This window comes from Nyctereutes procyonoides, unplaced genomic scaffold (assembly GCF_905146905.1).
Source record: "Nyctereutes procyonoides isolate TBG_1078 unplaced genomic scaffold, NYPRO_anot_genome, whole genome shotgun sequence".
Taxonomy (NCBI): domain Eukaryota; kingdom Metazoa; phylum Chordata; class Mammalia; order Carnivora; family Canidae; genus Nyctereutes; species Nyctereutes procyonoides.
The window spans coordinates 342806-365907 of NW_026575132.1; the positions used below are offsets into that span (position 1 = coordinate 342806).

At 46.7% G+C, this 23102-nt stretch overlaps 1 protein-coding gene across 2 annotated transcripts; it reads right to left on the reverse strand.

Moving 5' to 3' along the window:
* Positions 1-233: 233 nt before the first annotated feature.
* Positions 234-21199, reverse strand: SLC40A1 (solute carrier family 40 member 1). 2 transcript variants are annotated; one of them, XM_055345209.1, is made up of 8 exons: positions 20893-21199; positions 20578-20645; positions 15398-15557; positions 13169-13284; positions 11967-12093; positions 4549-4794; positions 3115-3771; positions 234-1701 (listed from the first exon to the last, which is right to left on the reverse strand). In XM_055345209.1, exons 1-8 carry the CDS (start codon positions 20933-20935, stop codon positions 1388-1390), a joined length of 1731 nt encoding a protein of 576 aa, XP_055201184.1. In that variant the 5' UTR covers positions 20936-21199; the 3' UTR covers positions 234-1387. The 2 variants fall into 2 exon arrangements, with proteins under 2 accessions (XP_055201184.1, XP_055201186.1); XM_055345211.1 differs by lacking the exons at positions 20578-20645; positions 20893-21199 and adding an exon at positions 20451-20573.
* Positions 21200-23102: the final 1903 nt, after the last annotated feature.

The window sequence follows — 23102 nt, forward strand, 5'->3', positions numbered from 1 at the left end:
TGAACTCCGAGGGCTCATGACTTCTGCCAGGTCAGGGGAGAGCGCTTGGGCCTCATCGTGACCGTGCTTATGGGGGCCGCTGTAACCCGTACACACGCACAGTGGAGCGACCCTAAATATTAGGGTGTGAGGCCGCGGACCTGGCAGGGGGACAATGCCCTGTGTCCCAGGCAGATGTGCTGTAGCGAAAAAAAATGTCAAATAATTGAGGAACGCAACTCAGGAAAGAAGAATCAAGATTTTAAAAATGTTTTTATATAGAAATAGTTTACAAAGATTTTACAACAGGAATCAGTACATCATCCGACAGGGAAAAGGTTAGCCCTGGCGGCTGGAGGGGGCCTCCTGGAAAGTGCACGCGGGTGGCCCGGGGCCCGCAGGTCACGAGGGCTTGAGGACCCTAAAGCAGTTCTGTAAGCAGTCTTCTAGAACTCCATGAAACGTGTTTCTCTCCCTCCATTCTCCTCACAGGCATTTGAAAGGGACACATTTATGAACAGTCTCGGCTACAACTGGGTAAAAATGACTCCTTGGTACAAAACAGTGAAAGTAAAGACGCTCTGCCCAAGCATGTGTTAAAGTAAATCAAATGATTTTAAAATAAAAGCTTCCCAAGCGTGAGCCTGCTTTCTACATTTCATCTGCTGGTGGAAAGCTCCGTCAGGTGGCGGGACGGCTGTCCTGAGGGACACGGTGCCAGCCCCGGGAGTGCGCCCTTGCGTGTGACCTGGCCAGGCCCTGAGCCCGGGTTAGGGCCCCATGACGGCCGGGTTAGGGCCCCACGGGCTAGGGCACACGGCACAGCGGCCCCGCAGGGTAACAAGAGCCCCGCAGGGTAACAGCGAGGCCGCGGCCGCATTCCCACACGCACGCGAACTGCCACAATCAGCAGGATCACGGAGAACAATACTGCTCATCAAACTCCCATCTTCACACTTGAAGCAGAACATGTTTTCTAAAACGTGACTAAGATGCTAAAAGAAAGTGCATTAGCTAGACGTGGATATGAATGAGTCGGGGGGGGGACCTCTGAACTCTTGCACAGATAACAAATATCTGCCAAAGAACGACTTCAATCACATGACTAACCGTTCTTCCTGTAAAGTTTGGTCTGCTCACAAGAAATAGGAAAAATCAGTGTTACCATTTTATTCTCTACGCTTAAACTGAGTTTTTCTTTTCCTATTTTTTCCCATCCTTAAATGTAAGGAAAATTAACCAGCTCATTGCCTCTGACCTAAGCCTCTGAACTAGCTTTTAGCCCTCACAGTACGACCGGGGTCAAACCAGAGAGAAACACCTAGCCATTGGGGGGAATGCTGAAGTCCAAGCTAAGCACATGTGCTCTACAGAACCTAGTAGCAAGGGCAGCAGCAGTTAACTCGTCTCACACGACAGACGTATTCGCTTGATTTTCATTCGAGACTTCCTCATTGTCGGCACCACAGGCAAAAAGCTTGCTGCCCAGAGTTTTCTGGGCAAATCGAAAATACATGATGTGGCCCATTGCCACAAAGGAGACTGAAATCAACACAAGCAAGCCAAAAGCTTCGGGATTCGGAGCCAGGATGACCATGATGAAATGCAGAAGATCAAGGAGATAGTTCATGGAGTTCTGAACACCATTAATAATGCCTCGTTCAGATTCAATTACATTTTCTTGCAGCAACTGTGTCACAGTTAAATCAAAGGACCAAAGACCTATAATAAAAGGTATTTGTTACAAAGACTGAATTTTAATTTATAGCTTTTACATTTCAAATGATTTACAGTTTAAAAATGGTGACACGTACAAAATACACATTGGCCTCTTTACCTTAAAGTCACCAAGTATATATACTCATCATACCCTTGCCTTTGAGAATTCTTTTTCATTAAAAAATGCTGGTGTTTTAAGGAAGTGTTGAATCACTACATTCTATACCTGGAAGGAATATTACACTGTATGTTAACTGGAATTTAAATAAAAACTTGAAAAATAAAATAGAAAATACTAGGTTTCTAGTGGCTTCAAGAAATGATTTTTATAGCCACCGTACAGTAATAAGTCTAACCTACAAACTTTTAAAAAAATTCTATTTATTTATCAGAGACACAGAGAGAGGCAGAGACACAGGCAGAGGGAGAAGCAGGCCCCATGCAGGGAGCCCGACGTGGGACTCGATCCCGGGACCCCAGGATCACCCCTGGGCCGAAGGTGGCACTAAACCACTGAGCCCCCCAGGGATCCCCTACAAACTTCTTAATTCAATTTTTCTGTGACTATTTATACTACAAAAGCAAAACTGAAATCAGAGACAATAAATCTTACTATAAGTAAGAGTATTTTTAAGGCTCAAAGTGAATGTACTAACATATCCTTATGGTTAAAGTTTATTACGTTTACTGCCTGGGTTCTAAAGCCCCTACAATAAAGCTGTCTTCCTTGAATATTAATTGTCTTTGATAAATTAATGAATTGCATTCTATCACAAGATAAATACGGTTTCATTTCAAGAACGAATTCAGGCAGAGATAATTCACCAGTACTCTATTAATAATTACTTAAATTTTGCCTTGTAAGAAGTCTTTACACAGTGTTTCCTTCCAGAGTTATGAAATCCATTTGTTTGGCAAAGTATACTATAAATACACAAAAGCTAGACAAACTTTTGAAGGATTTTTTTTCCAGCTACCATGTCTTTTTTTTTTTATTTATTGAGACCAAAAACATTATCTTTTTTACTTTGTCCTATACAAATATCCTTTAAATTATAGTCCTTTTGGTAGAATTATAGCAATATAAAGATTCTAAATTACTAAATGGCATTATGATTATTAAAGCTCGTATCTTTTTGAAAATTAAGTTACAATACTTAAGATGTTCATCTATAAAAAAATTTCAAGCCCTAATCACGTTTTAAGACAGTATATGTACATATATACACACTGCATTTTAAACTATAAAATAAAAATTTCATAATTAAAGACGGGAACGTACATAAGGATAAATAATGGATTTTGCTTGAATTCACACTCAGAATATTTCAGGTCATTTATTTATCGTTGAGTTTTCTGAACCTACATTGCAAAGAGACACTCTAGTTCATCAACACAGAGAAAAAAAAGACTTACCGATTCTAGCAGCAATGACGCCTGCGAACAGCAGACTGACAGAGATTATGGGCACAGATTTGGGAGTCGTCTCTGGGAAAATACCAGCAGGGTCAGACCTGTTGGACACGTGCATTTCAGTTGTAAAGATGATTTCAGGTACTTTTGTAGGTGTCATTGTGGACAGTGGCTCTGCTTGAATGAACCTAGAACGGATATCTTCAAAAGGAGAAACAGACAAGTCCAAGGGGCTTCCAGGCATGAACACGGAGATCACGCACAAGATCAAACAGGAAAGCTGTGCAAATCCTGAGATCAGACCAGTCCGAACCAGGCCGCATTTTCTCCGGAGCCAAGTAAAAGCCACGGTTCCCATTATTCCAGTTATGGCGGATGCTCCCATCAAAATACTGAGGATGGACCCGCTCAGCCCCTGAGTGTAGGCGTACCCTGTGGTGATACAGTCAAAGCCCAGGACAGTCATATAGAGGAAAGCAAGACCCATGCCGGCCAGAAACACTGACTGGTTGTAATAGGAGACCCAGCCATCTCGGAAGGTGCGGAAGGGCTCGGCCATCTGGGAGGCGCAGCTTGGCTCTTGCTCATGTTCAAGCTCATGGACATTAGGGTCTTTCTCACCCATTAGATGAGTTCCCTCCAAGGGTTTTGGCTCAGTTTCTGTTAATAAAAGACATCATTATATGTGTCAATATAGTATGTATTTGCTTTGACTAATCTAAGAATTTCAGCCATGGAACAATCTCCGAGTAGCATTTATATTAAATAAACAACATACTACCGATACCCGTCTCTCTCACGTAGTCTGTCTCCCTTTCCCCACCGCCCCCGTTAGAAATTATACTCCCGCCTTAAAAAAAAAAAAAAAAAAAAAAAAAGGAATTATACACCCACCAAAGTCAGTAACAGGAAAACCCGTCAAATAAAAATATAATAATTGGAAAAACACAGCATCTTCTTTTCTGGGGCCCTGTTAAGATTCCATTTACCCAGAAGCCTAACTTCCTCTCTTCTTGGGAAATGCCCACCTGCATGCCTGCACGCACTCCCTTCTACTGTTCTATAAATAGCCATGTAACTCCTCTCTTCACAGACTCTTACGAATTCTCTTATTCTCTCTTTTTCCCCATTGTTCTTTCCATTCCTATGGCTCAATTTTTCCCAGCCATCCCTCAATTAATTTCCCCTCCATGTCTACTACTCACCTTAAGGAAAAGGACCAGCGGTTCCACTTCAACCCCCTGAGATTCAAACCAGAATTGTCCTCAGGCCATCCAACCCCAGGGTTGTGACTCATCTACCAAAGCGATATATCTAACCTCATGCAGGCCTTCAGCAGTAATAAACCTGACATAAATTCGACATAGTTTTGGTCTTCACCAACGCCTAAGGTCTAAACATCAGAATAAAAGGAATTGATCATTGTGTTGAGATTACCTTTATGTAAATTCAGCTGTTTCAATTCAGCTTCCTCTACTTTAAGAGCAGCTTTCACAGCTAGAGCAGGTGTTTTCTGGTAAACCTTCCAGAGCAGAAAGTACTCCACACACATGGACACCAAATTCCACCCCGAAATGAAACCACAGCCAATGACTGCAGAGCCAAATGTCATAATCTGGCCAACAGCCATGGGGGCCAAGATGTTGGTTAACTGGTCAATTCTTCGTATTGTAGCATTCATATCTACAGAGGGAGGTAAAAGAGGTAGAAAAGTGTGCAAAACTATCAAAGAGAGACTGCCAACTTACATAATACAAACTCATAATCCAAGAGCTTAGATTCCTAAAATGCAAATTTCCATAAACATTCCATACCATTTTGTTTGGAAATAATTTATTGTTTGGAACAAGTCACATTAAATTTGCCTCAAAAATCATGATTCCCTTGAGGTTGCATAAATCAGTCTAACATCAGCTTTTTTTTTTTTTTTTTTTTTAGAAAACATCAGCTTTTTAAATGAAGTGACTCTACATTCATTTTTCAACATTTATTAAATGCCTATTATGAGTTAGGCACCAAATCTGTCACTGTAAAGAAAATGAATATCCTGCCCTGTTCTCATGGAATTTACCTTCGCATGGGAAAAAAAGAGTTAATCAACAAACATATATACAGATATATACACACACAGCATGTCAGATGTTAATTCAACATTAGGGTGAACAATAAAGCACAAAAGGGCATAGACAGTGCTCAGGGGAAAAGAGAAATTTCAGTTTTAAATATGGCAGGGTCAGGAAAGGGCTCACTGAAGAAAAGAGAATCACAGCAGACACATGAAGCAGTAGGAGGAAAAAGAACCTGTCATGTGGATATTGGTGAAATGAGGATTCCAGACCAAGGTGGGTGCAAAAGTCCTGGGGCAGGAGGAGCTGCCTAGAGTGTAAGAGAACAACACGGAGGCTGGCAGGGCTGAAGCAGAGTGTGGAAGAGATGAGATCAGAGAGGGAGGGTGGACTGGCCCAGTCACGCAGGGTCTCGTGAACATTCTATGGATGTCGACTTGGACAATGATGAGTCAGCGAGCCTTTGGAAGCTAATGAACAGCGAGGTGGCACAGTCTGACACACTGTTAATGGTTCATTTTGGCTTCTGAGGTGTAGCATGAGGGTGAGGGATGTGCAGACGAGCAGAGAGGCAAGACGACAGGTAGAAAACGATGTGGCATAAACCAGGACAGTAATAATGGAGATGGAGAAATAGATGCTGGATACACTTCAAAGGTAAAATCAGGAAGTCGTGCAAAGTGATTAGATATTGGGTGTGAGAGAAAGGGAAAAATTAGGGAGGACTGTAAAGTTTGTTGCTTTTTACCTGAGCAACAGTTAGAAGAATAGACTCACCACTTCCTGGGAAAGGAAAGACTTCAAAAGGATCTGGTCTGGGGCAAAAGAGTAAGTACTTAGTTTAGAGATGCTGATTTTCATAGGCCTACTGACCGTCAAGAGGCCACATCAACTGGGCAGTTAAATACGTCTGGACTTGAGGAAAAGAAGTAGGTGCCAGATTTGGTAGTCATCAGCTGGTCGAGTTTAGTTTTTGGGTGTTTTTTTTTTTTTTAAGATTTTATGTGTTTATTTATTTGAGAGAGAGAGAGCATGTGTGAGTGAGGGGAGGAGCAGAGGGAGAGGGACAAGCAGACTCCACGCTGAACACGGAGCCGGACTCAGGGCTTGATCTCATGACCCTGAGATCATGACCTGAACAGAAACCAGGAGTCAGAAATTTCACTGACTGAGCCACCCAGGCACCCCAGTTGGTTGAGTTTTAAAGCAGTGAAACTGGATGAGGTCAACCAAGGGACTGAGTGTAGAGCCAGAAGGGACAAGATCTGAGGATCCAGTTTTAGGCATGTCAATGCCTAGAGGTCAGGGAAAATGAGGAGGAGCTAGTAAAAGAGGAGAAAAACCAGAAGACTGTGGTATTCTAGAAGCCCTGGGGCAACTGATTCCAAGAGGAGGGGGTAATCAACTGGCAAGTGCTGCTTGGTCAAGTTGATAGGTCAAGGAAGATGAGCCCTGACAAGAAGCTCTAGATTGGTCATGTGGAAGGTTGGGGAACCTCAAAAAAGAGTAGTTCTGCTAGGGCAGTAGGGCAAATGCCTGATTGAGGTTGGTTTAAGAGGCTGGTGCCAGCTCCAGGAGATAGAGATGCCACTTATATGCTATTTTAAGTGAGTGGCATCCCCTGGATTCACAACATGCACGTTGCCTCCTGGCGTCATAGAAAGTAAAGCCCTGACCGCGGAGAGGAGTTGAGAAGAGTGAGCCTAGACATTTTTTTTCTTAAGTTTTGCTGAAAAGGAGAACAGAGAAGCGGGGAGCGGAGGTGTAGAGAGAGGCGAAAATGTTGAAAAGCAAAACTACTGCACGTCTACATGCAGGGGAGAATGACAAGAAGGGGTGGAGACTGAGCCTGGCGCACAAGCAGACGAGTTCCTGGAGAGGAGCGGAGCCAGGGATGCGAGCAGGGCGCAGACCACCCACACGGCTTCGGGCAGGTGGGGGCACACGGGACTCCTCATTCCTCCTATTTTCTCAGTAAAACACAAAGCAAGGTCATAACTGGAAGTGAGGCTGGGAGAGGAGGTGTGGATGAGCTGTGCAAGGAGAAAGGAGGTGAGACCTCGTCCTCCCGCAGACGGTAGGACGATCACCTGGCAGTATGAAGGGCCAACCTGAGCCCCACGTCACCAACGCTAAGTGAGGAGAGTGAGCAAAAATGGTTTCAGCGGGCTCTCACGAAAGAAAAGTGGCAGGAGGAACAGAGACCAAGTGCATGAGGCCAGACGCTGGTGGTGGTCCCGTGCGGCCGGAAGGCCCAGCCTGGCACTGCAGCTGGGTGGGGAAGGGAGAGAAGAGGGGTGACAGCAGGGACAAGGGAGCACCCGCAATCATGTGTGGGTGCCGGCCAGGTGGCAGGTGGCGGGGCTGATGGGGGCAGGAGGAGTGAGCTGGGAAGGCAGCGGCGGCCTGGAGAGACGGGTGCCCACGGGAGTGTACAACGGGGTCAGGGTGGAGGACAAGACCAAGGTGCCTTCTTGTTGCCCCTCGGAGTAGAGGGGAGGACTGAGCAGTCCCAGTCCCGCCGGCACCTGGGGAAGGTGGTACGGGACACATGGCCCCCCCACAGGCCACTGCCAGCTCCTCCTCTCGGTGCTCGCGGCCCCAGCAGCCTCCAGCCAGTTACAGCGGGCGGCACCAGTGGGACAGTGACACGCTGCACCCCTGCCAGGTGGCACCCACCCACCGCAGGCCACCAGGGCCTCCAGCCCCCGACCTACTGCCCCCCGGCTTCCTACCCCCCTGGCCTCCTGCCCCCAGCCTCCAGTCCCTGGCCTCCAGCCCCCCCGGCCTCAGCCCCTGGCCTCCTGACCCCCGGCCTCAAGCCCCCCGGCCTCCAGCTCCTCTGGCCTCCTGCCCCCGGCCTCCAGACCTCCGACCTCCTGCCCCCTGGCCTCCAGCCCCCCGGGAGGCAAGCATGTCCTCTGCACATGCGAACACATCCTCGTGACAAGCTTCTCATTGTTGCAATGCAAACACACGCGTGTGCTCACGGCTCTGGTGCAACTGCTCTCAGTACAGTCGCGGCGCAGGACTCACATTAAACAGCTACTTGCTACTATTTTATCTTTAAAAAAATCTTATCTGGCAGAGAGCGAGCAGGAGCAGGGGCGGGCAGGGGGGAAGCGGCCTCGCGGCAGGGCCCTGGCCTGGCTCCCTCCCAGGACCCAAGGCTGCTGCACCCTGAGCCTGCCGGGCCCCACCACCTGCGACTGCGGAGGGTCCCTCGACCTCATCAGCTGCTGACCCGCTGGGCAAGGGGCACCAAGTGCGTCCGTCTGCCTTAAATACGGGGTGATTTTTAGTGCAGAGAGTTCCAATGACAAACGCAGCTCGCATATGCGACCGCGCCAACTGGCAGATGTTAGGACGGAGGGCCCAGAACCTCAGAAGCCAGGACCAACCACGGCTGACCAAGAAACAGGGAGGGAAATAAAACAGAGTCACAAGTCTGGGAAAAGGAAGGAGCTTCAAACGGGTTTGACAGGCTATGGGTCATGGCCCAAGACAACGTCTCGATAGAACACTAAAGCAAGGACCCAGGCAAATCAGTTAACAGATTAATTAACAGTATTTATGTAGGAAAACAATTCCTTTTCTGGAACCGTCCAAACTAGATGTTAGCAGCTGATAGTCTGGCCTGATGCCACCGAAATTCTAAAATTTTTTCACATTCCAGGGAAACGGTCTCCTGCTCTTTTTTTTTTTTCTTCTTTTTTTAAACCCTCGGTGATACAACTTCCAATTTTAAGACCTACTCTGAAATCAAGAAACACTGGGGCAAGAGAATGGGAGCGCCGCGCATCCAGCCTACAACCTCTCCTGCTTGGGCACACCGCCCTTGCCCACTGCGGACGTGCGCACACGAGGCCGCACACGCGCAGCAGCCTGCCTCGTCCCCTGCATGGGTTCCTAAGAGTTTTCACTGGTGACTCAAAACTCAGCCTGCAAAATGCCCATGACATCCACGATCCTGGCTGCAGCAGGTGCCTCTGTGTCCAGAGACTCACGCCCACAGGTACTTGGGGTGGCAGGTGGAGTCCCTGTACCCGTCCTTTCTTTCTCTATCTTTTCTCTCTCCGCCTCCTTCCCGTCCATCCTGCAACTTTCTTTGCCTTACAGCAGAAGCAGCACCAAAAATCCATAGTTAGATCCTTGCTGACCTTCTTCTGACGTAGAAAAGTTTCTATCCTACTTCAAAGCACAGCCCTTAATTAATTTTTTTTAACAGATGTGAATGTTTAACCTTGAGGAAAGACGACGCGGAGGTTTTCCTTCACTAGGCTGCTCGCTTGCACTACTGGCTGGAAGCAAAAAGGCACCAAGGACTAACAGCTCATAAGGGACCAAAGTCTGACGGGCAGCTCACTTCCTTTCTCAAACTTGAGAAACTCAAGAAGGTTAGCAAATGGACTGGTTGGCCTAGTCTCTCCCACTCTGCAATTATTCCTGGTAATAAGGGGCAGCAGAGAAAGGCCCCATTTTTGTTTTTGTTCTGGGACATCAAAAGGCCCACGAAGTTACATGGACTCTTTGGTGTTTTTTTTTTTTTATGTAGATATTTAGAATAAATTAAGGATTCTGGGTAACTTTCACTTTCCTCAGGACTTCCCCCCCTCCAGACTTCAGAGTCAAAATGAGTTAAGAAATTCAGAGTAGGGATCCCTGGGTGGCGCAGCAGTTTGGCGCCTGCCTTTGGCCCGGGGCGCGATCCTGGAGACCTGGGATCGAATCCCACGTCGGGCTCCCGGTGCATGGAGCCTGCTTCTCCCTCTGCCTGTGTCTCTGCCTCTCTGTCTCTCTCTGTGTGACTATCATGAATAAAGAAATAAAATCTTAAAAAAAAAAGAAATTCAGATTAATAAAAAAATAAAAATTAAAAATTAAAAAAATTAAAAAAAGAAATTCAGATTAAGAGAAAAGAAAACCACTTTAAAAGCCAACTCCCGCCCCCCAAATATATTCTAGCAGATATGTACGTGATCTACTTCCCAAACATATCTTTTAATACCCTTTGAATTTTAAACCATGGACATGTATTACATACTTAAAATAGTATGTTAAAGAGAGAAAGGAAATAACAGGGAAAAAACAAACAAAATAGGACAAAGCCTTATCTTACAGTTTACTGTGACAAACAGACATGAAATTATTTCCTATCAGTAAGTGATTACAGGAAGGGGAAAAAATCAGTGAGAATCACTGCTTCACCTGTAAAAAGCATGTCCTGGAGCAGCCCTCACACGTGCTAACTCCTCCTACTCAAACGCCTCCCGCCGAGTCACTGTGGTTTCGCCCAGATCCTGACTCTGCCGCAACAAGGTGGTGACTTAAGCAAATTCCTCTTTCTCCCTCTGCACCTTCCATAGATTTCATTTCCTTTCTGTCACCACTTCCTTTCCTTTTTCAGCCACGTGGCCCCAAGTCGCTTGCTCTCCCAGCACCTACTCCCACCTTCCGTCCTGGGATGAGCCGTTTAAATCGTCGGCAACGGCTTCCTCGTCGGGCAGGACGCCTGGGCAACAGGCCTGTGATAGCCCTTAGCTCAACGGGCCACTTCGGCCGAGCTGATCAGGGGACAGTGTGCCCTCCTCCTTCAGCCTGTGTCCTTACCAGTCCCTGTGCGTCTGTGTCAGGGGGCGGAGGGAGGGTGGAGGGCAGGAGTTCTTCTGAGCCCGAGTGGTATCGATGCAGTAGGACGTGTTGCCATGTAAGCTTTCTTCTGTCTTTTCCTGGCTGCTTGTATATGTTTCCAGTAGGCAACTAGATTTTTCTTTTTTTTTTTTTTTTTGTATTATTTTTATCGGAGTTCAATTTGCCAACATATAGTATAACACCCAGTGCTCATCCTGTCAAGTGCCCTTCAGGGGCAACTAAGACTGTAAACTTCTTTTTTATTTATTCATGAGAGATGCACACAGAGAGAGAAGCAGAGACCCAGGCAGAGGGAGAAGCAGGCTCCACGCAGGGAGCCCGACGCAGGACTCGATCCCGGGACCTGGGGTCATGCCCTGAGCCAAAGGCAGATGCTAAACTGCTCAGCCACCCGGGCTGCCCAGATTGTAGGCTTCTTAAAAATCATATTCTGGCCTTAATTTCTTTCGTATTTGTAACAGCAATTATGTTATATTGTATGTAATGTAACAAAACTTCTAGATTGTAACTTTAAAGTTGCAGGAATTAACTACTAGAGTCTCTTTTAGGACTAATGCGCTTCCACTCGCTTGGGAGAAAAATAAAATCCATGGTATGACTCATATAATCCCATGCCAGATTTTCACTGTTCTAAATCTTAAGTAAACATTTAGAGAATGTTAGCAGAATTTAAAAGAAAGAGCTCAAAAGAAATGTTTTTCCACTTGCCAGGTTTGTATAGAATAAAAGAGAAGTTTACTGTCCTATAAATCAACTTTATAACAGTGAGATAAATCATCGCACTGAGACAATGTGATGATAAGACAAAGACGATGTTTTCAACCTATTGTTCTTCAACAGTCCCAGAACAGGTGCAGGACTGGCTCAGCTGGTTATGGGGCTGACTCTTGATTTTGGTTCAGGTCATGATCTCAGGGTCCTGGGACAGAGCCCCACGTCAGGCTCCACACTTGGAGTGGGGTCAGCTTGAGATTCCCTCTCCCGCTCCTTCTGCTCTTTCCCTCCTCCATCTAATTAATTAATTAATTAATTAATTTTTAAAAAACACCCAGAAGAAAAAGCTCAAGCCTCATTTACTACCTCTGACTTAAAGTGAATCCTAATAACCCATTTAGTTAAAAGGCAACACCTGATTACCTGCTAATTTGCTCCTGTCTCCTCCAGCAACAACAACAATCCAGTCTCTCTGGATCGTGATGGCAGTGGCAGTACTGGCCAAATTTGCGACATCAGCAATAGTGATGATCAGGATATAACAGAAAGTCTGAGGGATTACATGAAAAAAGTGGAGTTGAAGTGTCAGTTTCACCACACGTACCTACTTCACTGCACATACAATGTACTTTAAAATGGTCTTTGATGGCATAATAATAAAATTTTTAACTTCATAAAGTCACAAGAAATAATTTTACTTTGTAGACATGAGACATTAAGTACCAACGGTCAAGTTAAAGGACATAATATTTTCCTAATCTGTATCCTCTGTAATACACATCATACAAAAATTATAAAAGCCATATGCACTTTCATGTGACACAATTATCATAGTAAGTGTTAACATGGGATGGGGGTAGTTTGTAATTTCTTCTCAAAATGGAAAAAATGCTGAAGGGGAAGTGAGAAGGTATTTAAGTCAGAGTTCTGATATTTCCTAGCAACATGGCAATGGGTAATCAACTAACATCACTTTGTCTTAGTTTTTTCATCAACAAAATAAAGGGAATACGCTAGAAGATTTTAATGTCCGATCTGCCCTTGAAGGTCTCAGTATCAGTCTAAATATATAAGAAGATTCAACAGTAACATTAAATCCATTATTTTCCACCCTGTCCTCAAAAATCTTTCTCTTTTTTTTTTTTTTATCAAGCTATCATGAGACCACGGTGTAAGAAGTTACTTAGTCCATGACCCCAAACAGAAATACCAATTATTATTGGAGGAACACAATCATGACACATTAATAAATACATGGATAACCTTTTTTTTTTCATGGATAACATTTCTTATATAACGTGAACAAATTATAGGTTAATACTAATAAGCTGAAAACTAACAACTGAATTGTATAATAAACTCTTAGAAGTGCCATTAAAAACAAATAAGAAGAACCCAAAAGGACAGAGGTAAAGTTCAAACAATACTTAACGAGTGCCTACCATGGGTAAAAGAACTAAAAGAAAACATAACTGTAGGGGATATTAAAGTGGATACAGAGATCAATTGTGTCTTTACAAAAAATTATTCCCTAGTCTCAAAGGGTTTCCTTTTTTTTTTTTTTTTTTTTTAACCACTACTAGATGTCCTACTTTCTGCCATTAGGAATTCCACTGAGAACTTACAAGTACCCATCCATGGTACATGGTCAGAAGCTCATTTTTATGTAAGAAAACCATCATCAGGATGATTCCACACAGGATGACCGAAACATTCTGTACCACCAGCGAAGTCTGAGCCACTGTACAGAGGGAGAAATAAAGTATTCACTAAATCAAAATACCTCAATGGGCCCATCTTTGTCCACACATTCCTGTTCTACTACTACATTAATGTCTATGCAAATTATTACAAGAAAAAAAAATTCCTGAAGTGAATCCTGAATGAACTATTTCTAGTAGGACCCACCATATCGAACCAGACCAATAAAATTTGCAGGAAGGATGAAGTAGTTGAAGCGATTCATAATGACCACATTTTGATTTAGTTGATTCTCTTCCAAGTTTGCTGTCATAAACAACTACATTACATAGACAAGATCCGTCTTTTAGCTCTTTATTGCTTAAGCTAAAATAAGAATATGTAGGAAGTTATCAATTGGGTTAAGGAAGAGGTCGTGGGCTCCATAACCTCCTCTAGGGTGGGCTGGATCAGATGGTGTGCAGAAGTAGGGACGACACACAAAGATTCGCCAAGAATAAAGAGCAGCAGTGCGTCCCTCTGGGCGTTCTAATGTGAAAGGCCACTGCTAGGAAATTCCATGTAGACGAAGTACTGGAGTAAGGCTGGTCAGCAGACCACATAACACGCCCCCGTCTTACTTGGAATCTCTTCTGTGCCATCACCAGGGGAGGTAATCTGGACAAGACACATAATGTCCCTTATGCCTGTGTCTATAAACTGAGGATGACAAGCCATTCCTGCCTTCTTTACTTTATAAGGTCATTATGGTGCTCAAATAAAATACCCATGAAAGTACTTCGGAGAATACAGAGAGTCGTGTATGTAACGTATAATTAGGGCTCTTGTCTTCAAGGGCAGCAAAGCTCGTGCTGGGTTGGAAGGTCATAGAAGAGCCTGAAACAACCTGCTTTCTGAAATTAGTGTGGAATAAAATCCCAACATAGAACTCATTCTTTCATTGCACAAGATTTAAATATCAACTGCACGAGGTTCTTGGTTTTCAGGAGCCCATGGACCAGAGGAAGGAAAGATATGCAAACAGGTCATTGTAAGAGGGTCAGTGCAGTGGCAGAGGTACTGACAAAGCCTCCTGGGGGCACAGAGGAAGAAATGATGAACTCAGCCTAGAAACGGGAGAGGTTTTCATGGAAGGTGACATCTGAGTGGATTCCATGGGATGAACCGGAGACCACTATCCTACCACACACTTTCTCATCCAACTCAACATTCTTTCCCAACCTAGATTTCCAGTGTGCAACCACCATGAGTCATGAGGTCTCTGTGTATAATATTCCTCCATTCCTATAAATAATGATGTAAACACTAGGAATGTTTTTCTCATAGACTTCATCCTATACGTGTTTTGGTCTATCCATTGTCACGACAGACAAAGGCCATCTTGACCATTACACTAATAGCATCGAGTCCTGGAATTTGATGATCCAAATTGCTCTCCATCCAGGGGCAGTTTTCTTCACTGTAGGAAACTGATATCTCAATCTTTCTCCAACATCTAAGACAGACGTGGCCAGGTCTTGGCTTACCAACAATGAAATTCAGGAAAATTCTGCCCTGATTTTACTATTTACATTGCCCTTATACTCTGCATAACTGAATTGTTCAATCACTCTCTCTCTTTCCTACACAAAACAGCGCTAATGTGCTAGAATAAATGTCACTTCTTCCTTTTCCCTAAAAAATTTGTAATTCAGCTCTCCATGACCCAGACTCAGATACTCTCCCTTAAATATACAGTTTTTTATTTCCTCACACATGCCTCTATATGAAACACTGTAACCCAGAGGACAGATGTTAAAGCTGCCCCAGCAACATCATACCAACAGATTTCAGTGCAAATCATGGTTAGAAAAAACACCAGAGTTAAGCAAACTTTTAATGTTTAACATTCCTCCCAGAAAAGAACTATGGTGTTAATTATTAACATCTGGAATCCATGAACTGCCAAAGAGCCAAAAAAAAAATCTATAAGCTTAATATCTTGGCATTCCAACTTTGTGCAGAGGCCCCAGGACCCTCCAGGCAGAAGTGCTGCCATTGAGCATCCCGTCACTCAGGAGTGGCAGGCAGATGCAATGGGTCAGTCACACTGGTTTCTCTTTAGCTCAGGCATGGGTCCCACGAATATAGAGCCTTAGTTTACCTCTACTCACCTTTAAGTCTGGCGTTCTTATCCACCCAATCACCGATGATGGCTCCAAGGACAAGAACAGATCCTGCCACCACCAGCCCATAGACTGCAGTCAGGAGGAGGCTATTTCCATAGAGCTCTACCAGGAACACGGACACGGCAAAGTGCCACATCCGATCTCCCTTGAAGAAGAAAAAATGTTTTGATGAAATCATTTTTTACTTTCTAGTCAGTTCTACTCAGGAAGTTGCTTCCTTATCAAAAAGGTACTTTCCAGCTATGCCATGAGATTTTCAAAGTCAACAACTTCGCTATGAATTGAGCATGGGTCAGGTGTTAAAACCATCCATCATGGCCCAACAGAAAATGCTCTGGCCCATTTACTAAGTAAACCCAAAAAACATGATATTAATGAAACACACGTACTGCTTATTACTCTAGAAAAAAAATGTAGTTTCCACACCAAAGAAGGCTTTTGGAGACAAAATGTGTTCCCTTTCATGTCAGGTTTCTACCCGGGCCTGGAACTGACCCATCCTGACTTGAGAGGCATAAAGTAGTTTTGCTACTGAACCAGAATGAGACTACAGTATAGCCTATAAACACTCATATGCCTTGAATGTCAAGAAAATGCCAGCTTTCCAATTTGTAAACTGAGAGGAATGAACTACATGATCTGTAGGGTTTCTTTGGCCTCTAATATTCTAAAATCCATATCCTACACTTGACGGGATGAGCACTGGGTGTTATTCTATATGTTGGCAAATTGAACACCAATAAAAAATAAATTTATTTAAATAAATAAATAAATAAATAAATAAATAAATAAATAAATAATCCATGCTCTATTTCACAAATTTCAAAGTCAAAAAAGAGCAGGGCTCAGAAAGATGAAATTAATATGGGCAAATTCATTTATATAAATGTCAGAAATAAACCCATAAGCAGGTTTTCATTTGAACATTTTAATACAGATGGGTTTTGAAAGGGGAAAAAAATCTAATTATTTCTTCAGACTATATAGGAAATTTTGGAATTCATTACTGCAAAATGCAAAAAAAAAACCACTTTTAATGAATCAGGTAAATTAACGTGTAAGAAATATTTAATGGGTCTTATTTTGAGATTTTTGGCTCCAACTTTGACATCTGAGTTAACATAAAATAGGACAACAATGTTCTAATATAACCTACCCCTGGTTATCCTGGAAATCACTACAGGAAACAAAATTTCCAGGCTAAGTTACTTATGAATTTGACTCTATGTGGAAGTACTGAGTCTTGGTTCTTTCCAAAGTCTCTTAACAACTGTTTGATAAATTTAATGTATCAGGAGCAAAGTATTATCCTGGTCTATCAAATAATGTAAAAAAATTAATAAAACCAAGAAATAATTCTATGCATTTAAAATTTAAAATTGATGCACATATACAATAGCAATCATCTACAATAATCTTCCTGTAGACCAGTATTTCTCTGTGGGAGTGCTTTTACCCTCCAGAGATCACTTGGCAATGTCTGAAACTGTTTTGGGTTGTCACAACTCTGGGAGCAGGGAGTGGGAGTACTACTGGTATCTACAACCGCATAGGGCAGTCCCCACAACAAATAATTATTCAGCCCAAGATGGCAACAGTACCAAGGTACAGAAACCTTGACGTAGGAGATTAGGAACACAATTTAGAAATGCAATTCAAAGTTAACGTAACATCAGGGCCTTGGTGGATTGGGTGCATATGATCAAATAAATGTTAAAGCAAACACTGGAAGCCAGTGGAAGCACCACGTGTGAAAGACTGATTCTAACTTGACGGTCTGGAATGTGGCTCTAGAACATTCTGCACTCTCAAACCTCAGCCAAGTGCATGACCCAGATTAGATACCATGAAACCAAAAAGGAGTAGGTACATAGTGAATCCCAACTGTAAATGAGAAAATATAAAATAAGTGGCAAACCCTACACTGATTTATCAGTCACGTCGTTCTGGTACGTTAGATTAGTTCCACGAACTTTGAGGATTAACCAGCACCGTACCCAAGTATTTCTGACACAGCTTGTGTTTGTTTTCATAAGAGAATGCTTAAATCAAGCAGGAATTGTTTAAGTTTCAAATACTACTGTACTAAATGATTAAAAGTGTATGACACACAATTGGTTTGCAACCAATAAAAAGACAACTTTATATTAAGGGGAAGATGTCAATAAGAATAACAAACTGTTTTCTTGATCTTTAACAAGAGAAGCAAATCCAGGCTGAATTAGAATACAATGGCATAAGGAGAGCAAGTGGCTCCCTTAGGAATAAAGAGTAAGTAAAGTACCTCCCCTACTTTAATCTCCATTCCTCTGAAGAGCTCCCAAGGAAAAGACAAAAAACACACACATGCCCTAAACTACAAGTTGCCTCCATGAGCAAATTTCCTCTCTTAACGTAAAGAATAAAAAAATATTACTTTCTACTGCTTCTTTCTTTGTTTTTTAACTATCTTTTACTCACAAGATTTTTAGATTCCTCCACAGCAGGCCATCAAAACAAGTGCTACTAAATGAAAATGTTCTTTCTGGTTTATCTTTATATGACACAACACCTCCTTGATGGAGAGGCATCAAATTGCTCTAGTTACCTCAATTCCTAAAGGGTCTGGGCTCTAAGTGGCAACAGAGTCCATGCTCAAGAAGCCCAAGAATCAGGCAAAGTCCAAGTAAATGTTGACCAAGTGCAGTTTTGAGCCCACCCATTCCTTCCTTACGTCCATTTCCTGCCCTCCTATGTGCGCTCCCTGTACTTTGATGATTTGTTTACATGCCCGTGTACCCCAGTGGACTGAGGGCTGGGGGCCAACTGAGTATCTGTGAATGAAGGATCCCAGTGCTTAGGCCCGCACTGCTTAGCGAGAGGCCCTATGTACCCAGCACTACTGCAGGCGTGACAAACCCAGTGGGACATAAAATCAAGGTCCATACTTTCATGTAGCTTGTACCCAGGGGGCCGAGACCAAGGGCAAGCCTAGAGCAGTGCAGGTGGCATAACTGCTGTGAGGAAATATGACGTAGCGTGCACGGAAGGTGGCATTGAGCGTGACGTAGAGACCTCTCTGAGCAGAGGCCTGAAAGGAATAAGGGCTGGGGCCGTGCAGACATCCAGATTATGAACACACAGCCCATAGGATAATGATGCAAGAAATAAACTACTGGCCACCCCTCTCCGTTGCCTTCTGCTGTTGGTTAGGTTTTTGCGACCAGATACATTTTTTTAAAGCCCAAGCAAGCTATGTTATAAGGCCCTTGACAACAAGACCCAGTTCTTGCAGTACTTTGTATCCTGACAGTACGGGGAGAGATGCACTGATCTACTGGCAGACAGACACAAAAGGCATTCAGCTCCACACACATAGAACCTTCTAGGCTAACACCTCTATTTTTAGGGTATAGGAAACCATGATTTGGTAGAGTTTGCAGGGGGAATGGATAGATAGGCAGGAGGGTATATCTGTGTATACATACACATAAGCACATAGATTTTGTTCGAACAAAATCAGTGTCGAACAGAAGACAAAACTTAAAAGGCAGAATGATCTAGTTAGTGAGCATTCCTCTTTTGCAACAAGAAGTAAAACTTCACTCAACCTTATACAGTTGTAGTTGTTGGGTTTTGTTTTGTTTTGTTTTGATCCAATGTTCCACAAGAAGTCCCTATGCTCAACTTACGGTAAGGTAGGGGTAAATGTCTGTCACTTTTCTTGTGGGACTTCTAATTACTCTGGCAAAAAAATCCTCCTGGAACAACTAGAGTTCCACCCTTTTGGCAAATCTGACCTCCCAACCAAATACCGAAAGGGCATATAAACATTAAACAACATAATGAGTGTTTGGGAGCGAGGCACCTCATTCTCCTAGGAGAGAGGCTCAGGTCACAAGATGACAGCTTCAGATACTGTCTCCACCACTGGCTACTGGCTTTTAGAATACTTAATACTTACTAAATTAAATGGAGGAGAAAAAAAAAACTATTGGTTTAGATATAATTAGGAGTAGTTTCACTAGACTGCTCCTTAGAATCATCAGCTATTGGAAACCAAACACACTCAATTTGTTTACGTGTATTTGCAGAGTCATCCTCGTCTCAGCCTCTGGGGAGATAGGAGCTGGCCTTTCTAAAAAGCCAAAGCCATCTTTGAACTGCTATTTCTTAAAGAGCTGATAACCTAGCTTAATAATTTCCCCAGGGCATGGGTACAGATTTCCTCATACAGTAGTCTGCATTCACGCCTTAAGGATGATCCCATAGAAGTTCCCAATTTAGAAAGAAAATAACATTCACAAAATTTACCCTAAAAATTCTCCCTCCTTATATATGATTTTTTAAAATTAAATATCATATATGAGGCACAAAAAGAATTTATCCAGATACTGCTTTTCAGCAATAAGAACAATTGTTTAAAGATTCTAATCCTTAATTAAACACACACCCAGCATCCTTTTGGGATTATTCTTTTTTGGGGTATTGATGGAGGAACCTAGGCCCATGAAACACTGGCCTTCTAGGACCACAGAGGAAGTCGGAGGGAGATTATGAATATCATGGCTAATTTTCAGTGGGTGATAGTTTTTAAGATAGCCTGAGATGCCCCACACAGATCTACCAATGGGTGACATTTTTAAAGCAGAGGATTTTTATCACTCAGATATTTGCTCTTGGGTCAATTATATTTAAGTTAATCTGAGTATGCTATTTTTAGCGCAAGTCAGTCATTCTACTATTCTACTCTATTTTCGTAGTGTAATATGCTGGAGCTTATCATTTCAACAAAAGAAGAAAGTGAGAAATAGCTTAAAATGTAGAAGTAGAAGATACAGGAGACATTCGTCCATTCTTAGTAGCAAATTTTACCATTTACTAAGCCTTGAAATGCAAACTACAAATTTACAGGCATTGCAAATATTCCTGTGTTTGTTCATTTTATCTTTGGAGGGTTGTTCATCTATATATAAAGTATGATAATTCAGTAGCACTCACTAACCCCTATGGGAAAATATCTTTGGTGAAAATAATTTTTTCATTAGAACAGGTGTACCTGGATGGTTTCTTCCTTTCGCTGCCTGGCCAACCTGGAGGATGGCTTCATGAAACTGGTCCGAACGAAAGGAAACAAGAAGTTATGCAAAAGTCTGTTGTAAGAGTCACCGTGCGCAGTCACTTACCCAAGTGGACAGAGAGTGGCCAAGGTAGAGGAGGAATTTGGCGGAGGTCAGGTAGTTTGCTAGGGACCCTGCGAGACAGCGAGAGGGGCGGTGAGTTGGGTGCGCGGGCTGCCACGCTCATTTTTCTTATCAAACACGGTTATTACGACTTCGTTTGTGGGACACACATGTGCATTTGTCGCAGGCGCGGGCTCTTCCCTTAGCACCGCCGGTCACTAGGTGCGGACCCCCAGAGGGCACGAGGGCGCCCCTTGCACCCTACCTCTTCACTCTGTCCCCCCACGCCTCCGCCCCCGCCGCCCCCGCCCCACTCACCGCAGCATCCTCCCGGGCGGGCCTGCTCCCCGGCCTTGGGCATGACCCCAGGCGACCCCGCAGCGCCGCGGCCGCTGGCTCCCCCGGCGAGCAGGGCGTGCAAGGCGTGCAAGGCAAGGCGTGCAAGGCGCGGGCCCCGCCGAGCACCGAGGACCGCGGGGCAGGGAGCGGGAGAACCGGGGCCCTCGGGGTCTCCTTTCCTAACTTAGCTAACACTGTAGCTGAAGTCGGAAAGGCAAAGCCTTATGGAGGCGCGGAGGCCGCGCTGCCGCCGCCCGCACCCGACCCCGCGCCGCCGCCCGCCGCCCGCTGCGCCCCGCGCGCTTATACGGGCCGGGGCGGGGCTCCCCGCGGACGCCCGCTCGGGCCGCCCCGCTCCGGCCCCGCCCCCGGCCCCGCCCCGGCCCCGCCCCCGGCCCGCAGCCGCCAGTGAGGAGCCGGCCAGGCCCAGGACCGCGGGGAGGGGAGCGGGGGCCGCGGGGGAGGAGGGAGGTGGAGGGGGCCGCGGGGGGGAGCGGGGGCCACGGGGTGTGTGGGGCCGCGGGAGGCATGGGGGGCACTGGGCCGCGGGGGGCGTGGGGCGCGGGGGGCGTGGGGCACGGGGGGGCGTGGGGCCGCGGGGGGGGGTGGGGGACGTTGGGCCGCGGGGGTGGGGCGGAGCGCGCAGGGCAGGGGCAGAGTAGGGTGGGGGGGTCATTGGGCCGCGAGAGGGGCGGAAGCGGGGCCGCAGGGGAGCGGGGAAGGGCGGGGGCGTGGAGCCGAGAGGGCTTTGGGCCGCAGGGGGTCGCTGCTGGGAGGGGGGTGGCGTAGCGGGTGCCGCCGGGGCCACGGGGGCCGCTGGGCTGCGGGGGGCTTTGGGCCACCGGGGCCATGGGGGACGCGGGGGCGCGGGAGCCGAGGACGTTGGGCCGCGGGGGTGGGGCGGAGTAGGGCGGGGGGGGGCATGGGGCCGCGGGGGGAGCGGGGGCGGGCGGGGGGCGTGGGCAGAGAGAGCTTTGGGCCGCAGGGCGTCGCTGCGCGGGAGAGGGGGGCGGACGGGAGGCTGCCGGGGGCCGCGGGGGGTGGGGCCGCGGGGGCGTTCGGTGGGGGGGGGGAGCGCGGGGGTCCGCGGGGTCCGCTGGACTGCAGGGGGCTTTGGGCCGTGGGGGGTCGCTGCGAGGTGGGGCAGGGGGCGTTGGGCCGCGGGGACCGCGTGGAGCCGCAGGGGCGGGGTGGGGGCTGCCAGGGCCGCCGTGCAGAGCCCCGCCAGGCTGGGGGGGCGGAGCACGGCCTCCATAGCGCCCCCGGACGTCCGAGTGCGCTCTCCCGGCCTCCCCCTGCGGCCTCCCCCCGCGGCGGGCCCCCAGAGTCGTCGGCCCCCCTCCCCCAGCCCAGGGTTAGGGTCGGGCATCCCGCCCGCTGGGCCCTCCCTCCAGCCCCGCTGCAGCCCCGCCCCCGCGCCCCTTCCTGCTCGTGCCCCGCCGGCCGGGACCCTCCTGGCGCAGGGACGGGGCATCCGCGGCGGGTCCGGTGGGAGGGGCGGCGAGGGCCAGCAGCGCCCGCCCCCGAGCCGCCTCCGTCGCCAGGCCCGGGGCGGGGGAGGGGCGGGTAGGGTATCTGGGCGCCGCATCGGGAGCCTCCCGGGGCCGCGGGCGGGGCGGGCGGCCTGCAGGGCGGAGATAGGGACCCGCCGCCCACCTGCTGCCCCGACGGCCTGGCCCTTCCAGCCTCCTGTGCCCGCTTCCCTCCCGCAGGGCTTTCAAGTCCGTGGTCTTTGCTCCCAGAGAAGTCCGGGGCAGGTGACCCGGGTCGCGGGGGCCCAGTCCTGGGGGGGGGGGGTTGGGGGGGCACGTGTGCGGCTACGGGACCGCGGACCTACGCTGAGCTGACCCTTCGCGCGGCCTCCAGGGGCCTTAAAGCACATCCAGGTGCTGCAGAAACAAGTGCTTCCAGTTGACCCGGCCTGAGAAGCACTGTGGCGGCGGCAGCTAAGTCTGTGCCTCGAGGTCACGGGGAGGCTGCGTTCTGCCGTCCCAGGGGGTCCCCAGGAGCCCAAATGGGGAGAAGAAAAAGACAAAGACAAAGGAGAGGCCACAGCGAAGTGCGCAGGGGAGAGTCTGGAGAGCAACCGAGCGGATGCAGAACCCGAAGCCACTGGGCGTCGGAGCCTTGGCCGGCGAGTCCCGAGTCCTTATCAACGGAAAGCGACAAGATCCCTTAGTTGAGGCTCA

Bases quoted from the DNA above. Each gene is read 5' to 3' on its own strand.
- SLC40A1 (XM_055345209.1), bottom strand. From the start codon at position 20,935: ATGCCCAAGGCCGGGGAGCAGGCCCGCCCGGGAGGATGCTGCG. The intron at 13,285-15,397 runs GTGAGTAGAGGT...CCCTCTGTACAG, and splicing joins TAAGAACGCCAGACTTAAAG to TGGCTCAGACTTCGCTGGTG. The intron at 3,772-4,548 runs GTAATCTCAACA...TTTTATTAACAG, and splicing joins ACAGCTGAATTTACATAAAG to AAACTGAGCCAAAACCCTTG.